This window comes from Dichotomopilus funicola, assembly GCF_033296635.1.
Source record: "Dichotomopilus funicola strain CBS 141.50 unplaced genomic scaffold C8A04scaffold_22, whole genome shotgun sequence".
Taxonomy (NCBI): domain Eukaryota; kingdom Fungi; phylum Ascomycota; class Sordariomycetes; order Sordariales; family Chaetomiaceae; genus Dichotomopilus; species Dichotomopilus funicola.
Genome location: NW_026944043.1, coordinates 84,806 through 98,569, shown reverse-complemented (window position 1 = coordinate 98,569; position 13,764 = coordinate 84,806). Strand labels below are relative to the sequence as shown.

Below are 13,764 nucleotides of genomic sequence, written 5' to 3'. Positions count from 1 at the left end.
TTCATCAAGAAGAGGAGAGGGTGGATGAGCCTGTTTCTGCTCCTCTGTCGCCTCCGCAGGAACTAGCTCATGAGGACAAAATATCCCAACCGATGCCCAGGAAGGTGTTGATAATGGTGTGCCTCCACCTCGTTCATGGACGATGTTGGCATTCGGAGTCTGTTCATCACCATTGAATGCATCTTCAAAGTGGGGGGTTGTTGGATGTTCGTATGTGCCGCTGGACTCCGTACAGCCATCTCCCCCCCGAACGAATCAAGTCCCGTCATGACTTAGATGGAACAGCCCGCAGTATCGTTTGTTTGCCTCGCGTTTTTTAGGTTCTAGACAACACAAGCAGAGTTGGAGCACACAATGGAAGCTATCCATGTACAGTGGCAGTTGAGTCGAGGGCGAGCGCGAAGCAGTTGCCCCGAAAATACGAAGGTGCTCCGTAATGTGCGTTCGGTGCTCTCTTTTGCTGGCCGGGGCTTTCGGAAGGCGACACGGCCCAAGAGCGGGCTGGCTCGCTGGCCCAGCAAGCTCCGTCAACATTTTTCCAGGTTGTGGCTCAGCCAATCGAGCCAGGGATGAGAACGGCGGGCCCAGATCGGGAAGATCTCCGGCTACCCCCCCCCGCCCACCCACTGATCGGAGCCCCACAATCGACATTTCAAAACCGGGCGACCAACTTGGAGCTGGTCGCTGCTTTTACACTTTATTACCTCTGTATAGGTACACAGTAAACTATGCCAGTTGCCGACCACCGTGGACCGTTACTTTCCCCTAGTAATACAGCCTCAGCAAAGGAACCACCGACACCGTGGACCAGCTTGCCAAATGATCTTAACCCTGCGGAGTCCGATTTTCGAGTTGCGTGTGAGCTTTCCTGAGGTCACAAATGCCTAGCTTTGCCGCTTGGCTCCTGCTTCACAGCGTTGCAGTTGGCGTTGAAATCCCGGCCTTAAGTCGCAATCGAAGCGGCCGTGCCTCCCGATCCCGTGCAAGGAGCAGGACATGCAGGGCAAAGTAATTCCTCTCTGACACAAAATCCCACGGTGGCCGGCTATGGAGAGTGAAACAAGCTGTGCGACAGTGGATTCAGGTAACTAACTAATTAACAACATTGAATAGCCACCATAACCACGGAGCACACGTACATTAGCCTAGCAGCTGGAGGAGTGTGCGCTACACTAGTGTAAAGTTGACTCTTTCCATTCCCATTGGTCAATTCGCCCAACAGAAGATCGAGATCCGGGGTTTCCCTTGCAACCCAAAGATGTTCACGCTACGGGCTGAGGCCACGCTCAACCACCAAAGAGACTGCAGGGGCCGAAAACGTGCCCGATTAGGATAACCCCAAGCCGCACGCGTTTCCTCGTGTGACATTGGTTCGGACAGTACTGTGAGTCCGACGGTCCAAATAGAACGATCGTCGAATTGGAAGATAAATTGGACAACCGTCCAAAAGATTTAGCTATTTTGACCCGACTTCACGCTTGGGTAGCCCGTTAGTCTGGACAGTCTTTTATATAACATAGGTAGGTAGGTAGGCACATAATTACCTACTAAGGACACATCACGGAGCACGGCCCGGGCATCAATAGGGACGGGGACTATCTACCGAAAGATAATGTTACGAATAGTGGCCAGCTGGTCGTGAAACAAACAAGAAAAAATAAAAATTCAGGGCAGCTTGGAAAACCAGGAACAGAATGCCGGTACTAGTACAGAATAGGTCTTAGGTGCAGCGGGAGACTTGGGACCCGGGCGGTGTCCCGTCTCTCGGTGAAAGGGGCCAAGCCCATCATTACCAATGCTCGCTGTGGCCAAAAAAAAGCGGCAGACCAAGTCCTTGAGAACTTAGTTTTCTACAAAAGTGAAAAAAGACTAAAAAGAATAACCCAAAAAAGTGAAAGAAGACAAAAAAGAGTGAATCAATCAAAATTTACCAAGATTTGATCGAATGTTATTGGATTAGATTTGAGCTATCTGTTTGAGCGTGCCGCTTTTTTTGGCCACAGCGAGCAATGGAATGGGCAGTTGCGAGCAGCCTGTGCATAGGCCCACGGGCCGTCTTCGGGCAGCCCGGCTTGTGGGCACATATCTAAGGCCATAAACTTCGGAGAGAACCTGGAATGGATGGAAGTCGAACTGCTGTCACTCCATCCATGTATTTCCCGCCTTCAAATTGCACGTGCCGCTCAATTGACCAAGGGAACGACCAACTGCGTTCATAAGCACCTGGATGTAACCAAAATGCCACACAGCGCAACAGCGACTCGTCAGTTGGTGGGAGAATCGGGCAAAAGGAACAGCGGCGGCAAAGGCGGCGCTGTTTCACTGAGGTGCTAGTTGTTTCGAACACACCAAAACCACCCATAGTCGCAAGGGACGACGCTCCCGGCCCTTGTTGGCGGCGAGGGTTTCTTGAGGGTGGCGGGGAAGACGCCAAGACAGGGAGCGAGGAGCATCGAGGCGGGGCCGTTTCCAGGAGCCGAACGGGGTGCTGTTTCTATCAGGGGAGCAGGGGCATCGGTGTCGAGCACGTTGCAGCACAGTGGGCACACCAGTCCACTTTGCAGTTTTAAAGTTTGCAAGACGGCCGACACTGCAGCACTGCTGCAGCATGCAGCTCCGCCCCGCAAACCCCCGTCCGCGCTGAAAACCGCACGGCTACCATCTCGTTCCCTTGCCTGCCTTGCCGAGCTTCGATTGTATCAGCCGGGGGCCGCCCGTTGCTGAAGAGACGCTGGTCGGCTGAGATTCAAACGCAGGGCCCTGACTCGGGGATAGAGCAACCGGGATTGAACATTGGGGAAAAACTTGACGAAACCGCCGAGCAATCCCAGCCGACACGGGGACGGTGGGGGGGGTATGTACATGGTAGCCTTTTTTTTCCTTCTTTAAGTACAAGAAAAGGCGGCTGTCGAAGTGGGAGCGACGGGAGCTTTTACATCGTTGGTTTTCTTGCCATTCTAATCCCAACAACGACACTAGAATTGTGTGCGGAACACTCTTATATGCGGAGCCCCTTGGTAAAAGAAGAAGAGGTCTCCAGTACTCTCAGAACAGCTAGGTGACAGGCAAAACAGCGAAGAATAGGCGAAGGGGGAGCCAGAATCAGACGAAGGAAAGCGAGACGAGACAAGAAGGAAACGAAGGGGGAAAGGTGTTGTCCAGCATGAGCGAGCCAACAACACCAAAACTCCCACGCAGCCGGGGCACGTTTCTGCTGCTTCAGGACGAGCCACCTCTTGCGCCCATTGGCCATGGGGCACTCGCGTCGCTGATCCGGCATCGCGGCCGGGAAGAAGAAGAGATCCTCGGGGCAGATGGTCTCGAGGACGAGTCTTCGCGTCGCGATGAACGTCGTCTCAGCGCCATCCTCAACAGCTCCAACGTCCGCAGCATGCGCCTGATCGGAAGCAGCAACCCGCGCTACTGTTGGGAGCGGTACTGGAAGACTGACGACGAGTTGGGTGCTATGCCCAAACACATGTGTGTGGTCTCCCTATCTGCCTTCACCTTCACCTTCACCCTCACCCTTGCACTCGCCTTAGTTATGTAGCCGAGGCCGAGTGGTTTACATCTCTCCGTATCTACCAAACCCGCAACACCCTCACTGACACCCCACCCCCTTCTTCCTTAGTCGCAATTACCATGAACGAATCAACTACCTGGTCCAGCAGTACCTGTATATTGACAGGCTGCTCGACTCCTCGCTGCCCCACGATCTGCTCAACGAATACAACAACATGCCGGCCTCAGCCTTCCGTGGTGTCGAGGTCCCGGCCACCATCATGGAGGCCTCCTCCGCTCTCTCGGCCGAACCCGCCCGCAAGGTCCTGCGGACTCCGCAGGCCATCTACCGCCCGATCGAGACCACACCGCTCTTCATGGCCCGCGATGGCACGTCATATGGAGGTGCTATTTCTGAAGATCCCGAGGACGACGGCAACGGTGGTGCCAACAGCAACGGCAAAGGCAGCAGCAGCAACAACCCCGACCTTGAAACGGGCCTCGCAAAGCCCGAGATCCCGTGGCTCGAAGATGACATGGTTGACAGCGACGCCCCCATCGTCACCCTCGCCATCTATGTCAACTTTGCCGCTAATGCGATCCTCCTAGCCGGAAAGGTCGCCGTGGTCGTCTCCGTCCCGTCCGTCTCTGTGCTCGCTAGCTTGGTCGACGCCATGCTTGACTTTCTCTCTACCGTTATCGTCTGGATTACCACCTGGCTCATCCGCAAGCAGGATCAGTACCGCTATCCCGTCGGGAGACGCCGTCTTGAGCCGTTGGGTGTGCTAGTGTTCTCCGTCATCATGATCACGTCGTTTGTGCAGGTTGCTCTCGAGGCGATAACTAGGCTTGCTTCACCCGACCGCGAGATTATTGAGTTGTAAGTCGCAAAGCAAAGCCTCGTTTCGCTCTATTTCAACACCCCTTTTTTGTTTACCTAGTGTGCTAACTCGCCTTATCATCAGGGGGATTCCGGCCATCTCTATCATGCTTGGCACCATTGTGATCAAGGGACTGTGTTGGCTCTGGTGCCGCATGGTAAACAATTCAAGCGTCCAGGCACTGTAAGTTCTTGAAATCGCCACAAATAAACGCTCAAGTCACATAAACGGCCCCGACTAACTTGTCCCACAGAGCTTCAGACGCAAGTACCGGTACAGTACCCTTCCCCTAGCCTAAGATGAGGTTTACCGAAGAAAACAAAACGGAAAGGGGTCGTTGATCTACAAGCTAACAAATCCGTATGTTCTCAATAGATGTCATTTTCAACGCCGGTTCCATTGCGTTCCCCCTAAGTCAGTACCTTCTCCCCTTTTCTCCTCTGGGTGATCAATCATTGACTCCGGGCTCAATATAGTCGGGTTCTACGCCAGAGTATGGTGGCTAGATGCCCTTGGCGGTCTTGCCCTCTCCTTGATCGTCATCTTCAACTGGTCTCAGACCTCTTTTGAGCACATACGACATCTTTCTGGTTTCTCAGCCACGGCCGATCAAAGAAACATCCGTAGGTCCCCTCTCCACAACGAAAGAAATAAGGAGGGAAAAGAAACCGGAAAACACAGTCTAACAATTAAATACGCAGTCCTCTATCTGACTATGCGCTTCGCCAAAACCATCAAACAAATCCAAGGTCTTCAAGCTTACCACGCCGGTGACAAGCTCAACGTCGAAGTCGACATCGTCCTCGACGCTAGCACCCCTTTGAAAGATAGCCATGACTTGAGGTATGTAGAGAAAGAGGAAAAAAACATACATCCTCCCCTTTCCCCACTCTGCGTTCAGGTACAGCCCGTGTATGCAACGCAACACATGACCGGTGAGGCCCTTGACTAACACATAACGCAACAGCGAGAGCCTCCAATACGTCCTCGAATCAGTCCCCATTGTCGACAGAGCATTTGTCCATGTCGACTATGCGACATACAACTTACCGACACACATGGAGCAACAAGCTAGCTAGAATACAAAATCGAACTGGGCGGGAGGAGGCGTCATATTGTTCGAGACGGATGGGAATTCTGGAACTCGGTTGGATGTGGACAAAAAGCTTTGCAGATTGAACTACAGTGTTGCCCTCATCGGGTACCTTCGATTATTACGGCGTCTGTGCAGATAGAATTAAGTGAAGAACGAGACAAAAAAGGTCGTACGTGGCCTTTCTGATGGCCACCCAAAAATTATTCTATAGACAACATCCTTAGTTCCAAAGACAAGAGAAAAAAAAGTCAAGAAAAAGAAAAAGAAACACAAAGCAAGAAGTAGGGGGCTCATCCTGATCCAAGCACTAACCCCTACCCGATCTAGTACGGAATTCCATTGGTGAGAAGCTGGAACTGGTCATATATGCCAGTTGAGTAGCTGCCATAGCTCCGCTTGATGAGCGCCTTCATAAACTCGGCGGCCTCGCGCTCGCTCTTCTCCAGCACGAAGCGCTCCTTGAAATGGTTGACGCTTTCTGGCTTGAAGCATGGCAGCCCGCTGTCCATCATGAGCAGCACGATCTGCGAAAGCTTCTCCGTATGCTGCCGCGACGCCAAAAACGCCTTGATGCACAGCTCCTCGAACCATTTAAACGACTGATGCTCAGCGCTGCCGCCCATGACGGCTACCATCTCCGATGTGAGCTTGAACGGCGCGCGCTCAAACTTGATGCCACCGGGGGCTATGTCGAAGCAGAAGCCAAAGTCGATGTGGAGAATGTGGCCGGCGTCGTCAATCATGATGTTGCCGTTGTGCCGGTCCTTAAACTGGAGAAGGAACGAAATCACCGAGTACGCCGCCATGCTCTTGACGAAGTTGTTCCGCGCCTGCTGGAACCGGAGCGAGTCTTCGTTGCCGTACTTGGAAACGAAATAGTCATACAGCCCGTTGACCGCCTCGCGGCCGAGCATGTCCCGCGAGATGGAATTGGGCAGGACATCAATAACGCCACAACCGGGGGCCGTGGCAGTGACGCGGTAGGGGAACACATACACGTCGAGGCCGACGCTGTGGAAGATGCCACGGAACGCAGCAATCATCTGCAGCGCCAACACATCCTGTCGGCAGTCGTCGCCCACCTTGAAGATGGCTGATTGCCAGGCCTCGATAGTGCTCGGTTGGCCGTTTGTCTCTTTGTTTTTGCCCTCCTCTTCGAGCATTTCCTCAGCAGCTTCGTCGATCGAGCTTATTTCCTTTTTGATGCGGAAAGTCGCCATGTAAGGGGCTTTGGCGTGGCTCTGAAGTGGCTTGCCCGATTTCCTATCGATACCAATAACAACACCGTCGGGGTTACTGGGTAGATAGACGCCCACATCGACTTGGATCTTTCTCAGCTCCTCCTCGATCTTCTGCTTCTTCTCCGGCTTGGGGCGCTTGATCAGGGGCTTGAGCTTCCCCGAAATACTCGTGACTTCGTCAAAGAAAGCAAACTCCCTTTCGTAGAAATCGCGGTCGGCATCCGAAAAGCTGCCGACCATGTGGCCCATGACCTTGTCGAGAGTAGGCTTGATAGCATCGGGCTGGCGAAAAACAAAGGGGTTAGCTTCATATCACTCGTGACGCAATAATAAACATGGATGTAGGCTTACAATTTGCGAATCGTCGTCCTTATAGGCATTGGCCTTCATGTTCCAGATGATCTGATGCGCAAAAAGCTGCGAAAACTGCGCAGTCTCAAGGATGTAACGTTCAACGTAACCTAGTGCGTCATATCGAAGCGTCTGGACAATCTGAGGCACATAAAAGAAGGTCACGTCCACCGAATGGCTCTCCAGGGCCCGCATCGCGTACTGGATCAGGTACGGATGATTCTTGTAGGCTGGGAGGAAGAAAGTCACGGCGGTAATAGGGTTTACGGGGGCCCAGAAAAGAAGGTGCTAAATGAGGAGTAAGTGAGGGAACCGTTTGAGAGGGAAAACAAAATTACACGCGCAGAGCGTGATTCCAGGGCAGAACGCTAGAATGCTTACCTTGATTGCCTCCGAGACATCACTGGGCAAGGAACCGTTGAAGAGGAGCGGCAGTGCCTCTGGCTCCTCAGTAGCCTTGCCGGGATTTCGAAGCAGGAGGTGTCGGACCTCTTTCTGCAGGAGCGGGTACGGGAATCTGGTGGCCAAATGTACAGCCAACGATGGGCTCTCCATCCAGGCAACCTCAACCAGATTCTTGGGATCGGTCTACAAAGATCAACCAGGTGTGAGCAAGCCAGTAAACCAGCTAGAAGGTCCGAGTCCAGGGGGAAGCATTCACACATACCTCAAACACGTTCTCTTTTCCTGCATGGTAAAGCGATGCGTGTTGCCTCGCAGCATCAACTGGGCGGGTCCAAACATGAAGCCGGGAGAGCTCGCTTTCCAACAGGTGGGTAAGCAGCTTCTGCTTCGCACCATATACCATACTCTTGTCCCCAGTCCGAGAGTCATGAACCGCTGTGTTATGGACAGCTACTAAAACATCTTCGATCAAGCGGATCTCGGTCTTGAGCTGCAAGATATTACTTCCAAAGGACCAGCGGGGCGGCGCATCGAACCAGCCGAGACCAGCCGATAAGAGCTGCTCCCGCAGGCGACGGTGTACAACCTGGCTGATTGATTTTATCGTCGCCGTCGTGTTATGCACCTTGAGGCCGAAGAGGACTAGTTGGAGTCGGATCTCCCGGGCCATGGGGTGGGGTGTCGAATTCTTCGTCGCGGCGAATGTTGCATGGAGCAGACGGTGGAAGAGGAAATGCGTGTCAAGGCTGCCCAACAGGGTAGCATTATAGTGGCTGCTCAGGAACTGGAGAAGATGCGAGTGAGGGGCCAGCAGGTTGTGAACAACTTGCCTCCGCTTCGCAAGGGCGGCATTGTCGCTAGGAGCGAACTCCTGTCTAAGAAAAAACGGATCGGGATTTGTGATGGACGGGTTAAAAAGTCCCTGGCGTTTCTGGATGCTGGCCTCCCACCGGTAAACAATTTCGGCTAGCAGCCGAGGCGCCATCCTGGTATTCTCATTCATCACGCCGACCCAAAGTGAGATGCCCAGCTTGATAGACTGCTTCGTGAACAAGGCAAACGGTATGCTCACAAGGTATTGGATGATAGAGCATTCATCCCGCTCGCTGCGGCAGAGAAGCGCGGCAGCTCGGCGCAGGGCGTCTCTCACCTCGACGAGAGAGTTGGCGGCCCTCCGCCCAAGAATGCGCTCTTCAATGTGAGCGAGGGCCGCGATGGCGTCGGCGCTCTCGTTGTCAGGTGCAGCGGAGAAGGAGGATCTGCGGTCAGGATAGACAAAGGATTTCCAGTCTCGGGCTTGGTCCGCGGGTGCTTCTGAACACCGATACTCCTGCCGAGTGGTGTACTGGGCCACAAAATCAGAGGCCATATTGATCGGGCAGCGGCCGAGCGTGTCAAGCGATATCAGTCTTTGGTCGCTGAAGGGAATGGTCGAGCCTATCTCAAGAGCAAACGACCTTCCCAGGGACATGTGGCCGTAGCCCCTCTCCTCGTCAAAGTCAGAGAGATACGTCTGCAAGAGCCCCTTGACGTCTGAAGGGGCTATCGCTATCGCCCCTGCTAGCCAGCCCTTCGCATTCTTGTGAAGGTTGTCGAGCGTCAGTTGTCTGAACTGGTAGTCGTCCGAGAGCTCAACAACAACGTCACCCCTCGGGGATCTGAAAGTCGTCCTCGGCTCGTACCGGTCTGTCTCTGCCTCGAGGCAGCTGGACCACATGAGGGAAAGGAGCTCGAGGAGCGTGAAAAGAGATGAGCGCTGGCACAATATCGACGGGATGCGCGCTAGCATGCGGTCGGCACAACCAAAGGCAGCCTGCTGTACCCGCTCAATGCGATGGCAGCAGCTGCAGAAGATGCGGGCAAGCTGCGTTGCGGCATACTGAGCAGAGAAGGTTGGGTTACGACCAGTGCAGGTTTCTTCCATGTATCGGTCCACGACGGCATGCATGATGGCGTCCATTGTACGGCTGACCTCTCCTCGCCGCATGCTGGGCTCCAGAAAGTACGACAAGGCCTGAGTGCAGTCACCAGAGTCCGCTCTCAAGCTCTCGACAAGGTAAGCGGCGAGCAAAAATATGGTCTTGCGATAGCTGAGGCCCTTGATCTCTCCGCTCCTCGCTGGGATCAACTCGATGAGGAGCTTCTTCTGCAGGGACTCCTGCTCGGAGCTCTCACCCCGGCGGAGGATGGGGTTGAGGTCAATATCGCTTTCGTTCTGTTCACCTCGGTTTTCGGAGACCAGTGGCGGAGAGTGGATGGCGATGATCTGCAGGTATTTGATATTCTGCGCTCCTCGGTTGGTGGAGTAATTGAAGCCGTGGACAGCGATGTTGAACCACGCGTCACGAAGCAATGAGCGCATTTTATCGGACAGAGCCTCGCCGAAGAGCGCCTGGTTCGCGGCCATGAGCGTGGCGAGGGGAGGGAGAAGTTGGGCAATCTCCCGGGCGGCCAGTTCGACATCGGATTCCTTGGAACGCTGCGGACTCTGTTTGGCGTGCGCATCGCCTTGCGAGACGATACCACCGAGCAAATCCTGGAGATATGGCGCAAACAAGGGGGAGTCGCTCTTGATATTCGCAGAGATGTGGTTCCGTGCTTTCATAATCTAAACAAGGAGAATTTAGCACGATGCTGATTCGGGGTACTTAAACGATGTTCCTTCACTGGGGCCGCCAGGACCTACCGCTTGCAATATGTCATCTCTACCATCCACCACGGCGTCATGCGCGACGGCAACGTAACGCTTCAAGAGATTGAGAAACTGTGCGGGCCCGCCACTAAGAGCTAGAGAAGCGGCACCCGTTATGATCCGAGTATCAAGGGGCCCATTGAGCTTGTCAAGCTTCTGCGCGAGCATTGACTGGGCCAGGTTTGTGATCTTGTCGTCACTCGAAGAGATCGCGATTTCGCAGATCGCCTGGACCACATTCCCCCGTACAGCGAACTTCTCCTCCTCGTTGGGCAGTTGGAGCGACATGGAACTACCAGTGGAGTGCCTGGCCCCCCCATAAACGTAGGAGAGGCCTTGTCCGCCGAGGGCGCCCGCCCCGCTTGTCAAGGGTCGATCGGTACCGGGAGCAGGACTCAAAGCCGCAGTGCTAGTGTTGGCGTCCGGTTCGGCGGGGCCCAATACATTACCAAGGCGGTACAGTGTCGAAATGGCGGCATCCTGGGACAGCTTTTGCAAGGCAAACGCGAGGCATGTCGATGCCACAGCAACCGCCTGGTTCTTAGCATTCCCCCGCACGATGAAGCGAGGCAAAATCTGCGTGACGGTGGCGGCATACGAAGGGGATAGTCTGCAGAGCAACGCCATGGACTTGAGGACCACCGCGCCAAGTTCATCGTCGGCCATCTCAGTGGGATTATTCAACGAGCTTTCCAGCCATGCCACAAGGGGCCCCTCTTCGGCGGCCTCGTCGATCAAAGTACACGCATTAAGATAGCTAATTAAGGCACAGGCCTTCACGGAAAAGGCAAGGCTTTGCTTGGCCGGCGATAGACTGTCAAAGTCGGCACTGGATTCCAGGTCGTGCATCTGGTCAGCGGCGACATTCGCATACAACTCCACCGAAGCAGAATCCGCCTCGGGGCTGTGGGCAGCGAGGGGCCGTCGGAGGCCACTGCCTGACATCATGGCGTCGAGAATATGCGAGTCCCGCAAGGCGTCCTCCTCGGCAACCAAGAGAGACGTGGCAGCTACAAGCAACCTCATGAAGCTACGCTGGAGTAGCAACGCCCCCAGCGGACGGCCGTCCATATCACAATGGCGGACCCATCGCTTCCACTCCTTGACATGGCGGTCGTGAGAATGTGCGTTTCGGATGGTGGACAAGGCCGCTTCCACAGCAACCAGGAATGGCTGGGAAAAGATGTCTCTCACACGGGTTACTACGCCAAGACGACTGCCCGACTTCCAAAACCCGGCCTGCGCGGAAGCGGCATCTAAAAAGCCCAGGAGCGCGATGGCAATGGTTGCAATCCGTACAGAGTCCTCCAGATTACCCGGGTCTTCGTCTTCATCAGCTTGCAGAACACGGTCGGCAACATCGGCACAAGTGTCGAGGAAAGTCGTAATGTTGTCGGATATCGCTTCACGGACATCAGCGTGGCGTGTTCCCAAAGAAAGAAGGGCAGCGGTGAGATGGAAGCTGAGCGACTCGGTGGGCGAGGGTTCGATCTTGCGGAAAAACGGGGACGGGGCAAACGTTTGGATGTGCGCGTCTAGGAGGTACGGTACAAGGTGTTGCGACAACTTTTGGGCACCCTGAGCCGTTGGCAAGGACGGCGCCGTCTTGCAAAGGGCGAGGAGGATCTCGAACTCGCGGTTGGTCTGTACAAGCAGAGGTAAATAATTCAATAGTTAGTCAAACTGTTCACCAACCATCAAACGCGCGGCGGTGTCGAAAAAGAGGAGGAGACTACCATTAGAATACGGCCAACGTCAGGCCGAGGGAGCGATACATCCCGGCCGTTGCCATTGGAGGCAGAGACGAGGGCGTGGCGACTCGGGCTCGCCCTACACAACTTGTCGATATCAGACTTGTCGAATGTAACTTGCGGGCTCCTCGCGGCCAATCCGGCGAGGCGCTGAAGGGCCTGGCTGCGAATATCGCGCGCCATCCCGTTGATGTTTTCTAAACTGACACAACAAGATCCAGGAGAGCGGCCGATAGTGGACAGTCGACGATTCCGGAACGGACTCCCAACTCCTCAAGCAGATGTTCCGTGGATGTTTCGCGCGGGTTCCTGAGGAAAATGATTCGTAGGCCGTCCGCCGCGGCTGTGTGTTCGCAGTGTCGTGGCGCTACACCGGTATCGCTTGGGGTCGTCAGAGACGTCCGTCGACAGGAAGTGCGGAATTGCTTGGGTTACCGTTTTAAAGCGACCGTGATGGCTGCTTGGCCTTCCAACACCCCTGATGGAATTCTATTGGGACCCCACTCGTACCCGTCCGGCCGCCTCGGCAGGGGGCTGCAGAGTGGGCCTAACCGCTGGCCCACAACCCGGGGCCAGATCGGCTGAGTCATCAATCGGCCTGGTCTGAGCTTCCCTGCCCGAAAGAGAGCTCCTCGAGCGGCGAGCGCTCGCCAGCCGGCCAGCCCCAACAGGCTGCAGGGCTGACGACCACCACCACTTTCCAGCACCCCACTCTTTGAGCAAGCTCCCCAAGCAGGCGCCAACTCCGTCGGTCCTCCAACGTCCCCATTATCGAGCGCCCCGGAACTTCCTCTTTCTTGCGCCAGAAGTCCATACTTCAGACCCCGGTGTTTTATTGCAGCGACTCCCGATCCACATAAAGAACGATGGCCGCCATGTTCAGCCAGAACCCGCTCATGAACGGGCCAAATTACTCGATCAGTGATGCACCGAAGGAGGATGCGCCCGAGGGTGCCCGACAGCACCGCTTCGACCCGTATGGCTCCCGATATCTTGCCGGGGCAGCCGCCTCCGTGACTACAATCCGGCTGCTACCGTCATCGGGACACGCTCGCTAACGCTCCGAAAATAGCTACACCGACAACGGCGGCTCGACGCTCGCGATTGCCGGGGACGACTTCGCGGTCCTGGCGGGCGACACGCGTTTGACATCGGGCTACAGCATCAACTCGAGACACCATCCCAAGCTCTTCAAGATTGGCGGCACGACTGCCGACCAAAAGGATGCCACTATCGTGCTCTCAGTGGTCGGGTTCGCCGCTGACGGCGAGGCGCTAAAAGAACGGCTTGACACCATCTGCAAGATGTACCGCTACCGCCACGGCAAACCGATGAGCGTCAAGGCGTGTGCGCAGCGCCTATCCACCATCCTATACCAGAAGCGCTTCTTCCCCTACTACGCTCACGCGATCCTAGGCGGGCTAGATGAGGAGGGCAAGGGCGCGGTCTATTCGTACGATCCCGTGGGCAGCTACGAACGGGAACAATGCCGAGCCGGCGGCGCCGCGGCGAGCTTGATCATGCCCTTCTTAGACAACCAAGTCAACTTCAAGAACCAGTACACCCCAAACAGCGGCGAGGGCCATGCTCTCCAAGAGCGCGAACGGCGGCCGCTGACGCGTGGTGAGGTGGAGGTCTTGGTTAAGGATGCATTCGACGGGGCTGTTGAGCGGCACATCGAGGTAGGCGACGGCTTGCAGATTATGGTCATCACACAAAACGGTATCGAGGAGGTCTTGTTGCCGCTCAAGAAGGATTAAGTGGTGGGCAACCTAGCGGGTAGGAGAGAAGAAGTGGACCCCGGTCGCCCACGTAAGATGCGCATCCTTTCCGCTCGGGCCTTTTA

General features: G+C 55.2%; 3 protein-coding genes across 3 annotated transcripts; 2 read left to right on the top strand and 1 right to left on the bottom strand.

Moving 5' to 3' along the window:
* Positions 1–3,163: 3,163 nt before the first annotated feature.
* C8A04DRAFT_36402 (uncharacterized protein) lies at positions 3,164–5,461 on the top strand (the record flags this gene model as incomplete). The annotated part of the gene is made up of 8 exons (XM_062783516.1): positions 3,164–3,480; positions 3,632–4,381; positions 4,467–4,565; positions 4,636–4,655; positions 4,758–4,796; positions 4,859–5,005; positions 5,084–5,225; positions 5,350–5,461. The coding sequence occupies 8 exons, from the start codon at positions 3,164–3,166 to the stop codon at positions 5,459–5,461; spliced, it is 1,626 nt and encodes a 541-aa protein (XP_062638000.1).
* A 340-nt stretch (positions 5,462–5,801) lies between these two features.
* On the bottom strand, positions 5,802–12,101 carry C8A04DRAFT_11309 (uncharacterized protein; the record flags this gene model as incomplete). The annotated part of the gene is made up of 6 exons (XM_062776915.1): positions 5,802–7,001; positions 7,071–7,358; positions 7,452–7,658; positions 7,738–10,083; positions 10,162–11,811; positions 11,871–12,101. 6 exons carry the CDS (start codon positions 12,099–12,101, stop codon positions 5,802–5,804), a joined length of 5,922 nt encoding a protein of 1,973 aa, XP_062637999.1.
* A 683-nt stretch (positions 12,102–12,784) lies between these two features.
* C8A04DRAFT_36400 (nucleophile aminohydrolase) lies at positions 12,785–13,678 on the top strand (the record flags this gene model as incomplete). Its single annotated transcript, XM_062783515.1, has 2 exons — positions 12,785–12,894; positions 12,991–13,678. The coding sequence occupies 2 exons, from the start codon at positions 12,785–12,787 to the stop codon at positions 13,676–13,678; spliced, it is 798 nt and encodes a 265-aa protein (XP_062637998.1).
* Positions 13,679–13,764: the final 86 nt, after the last annotated feature.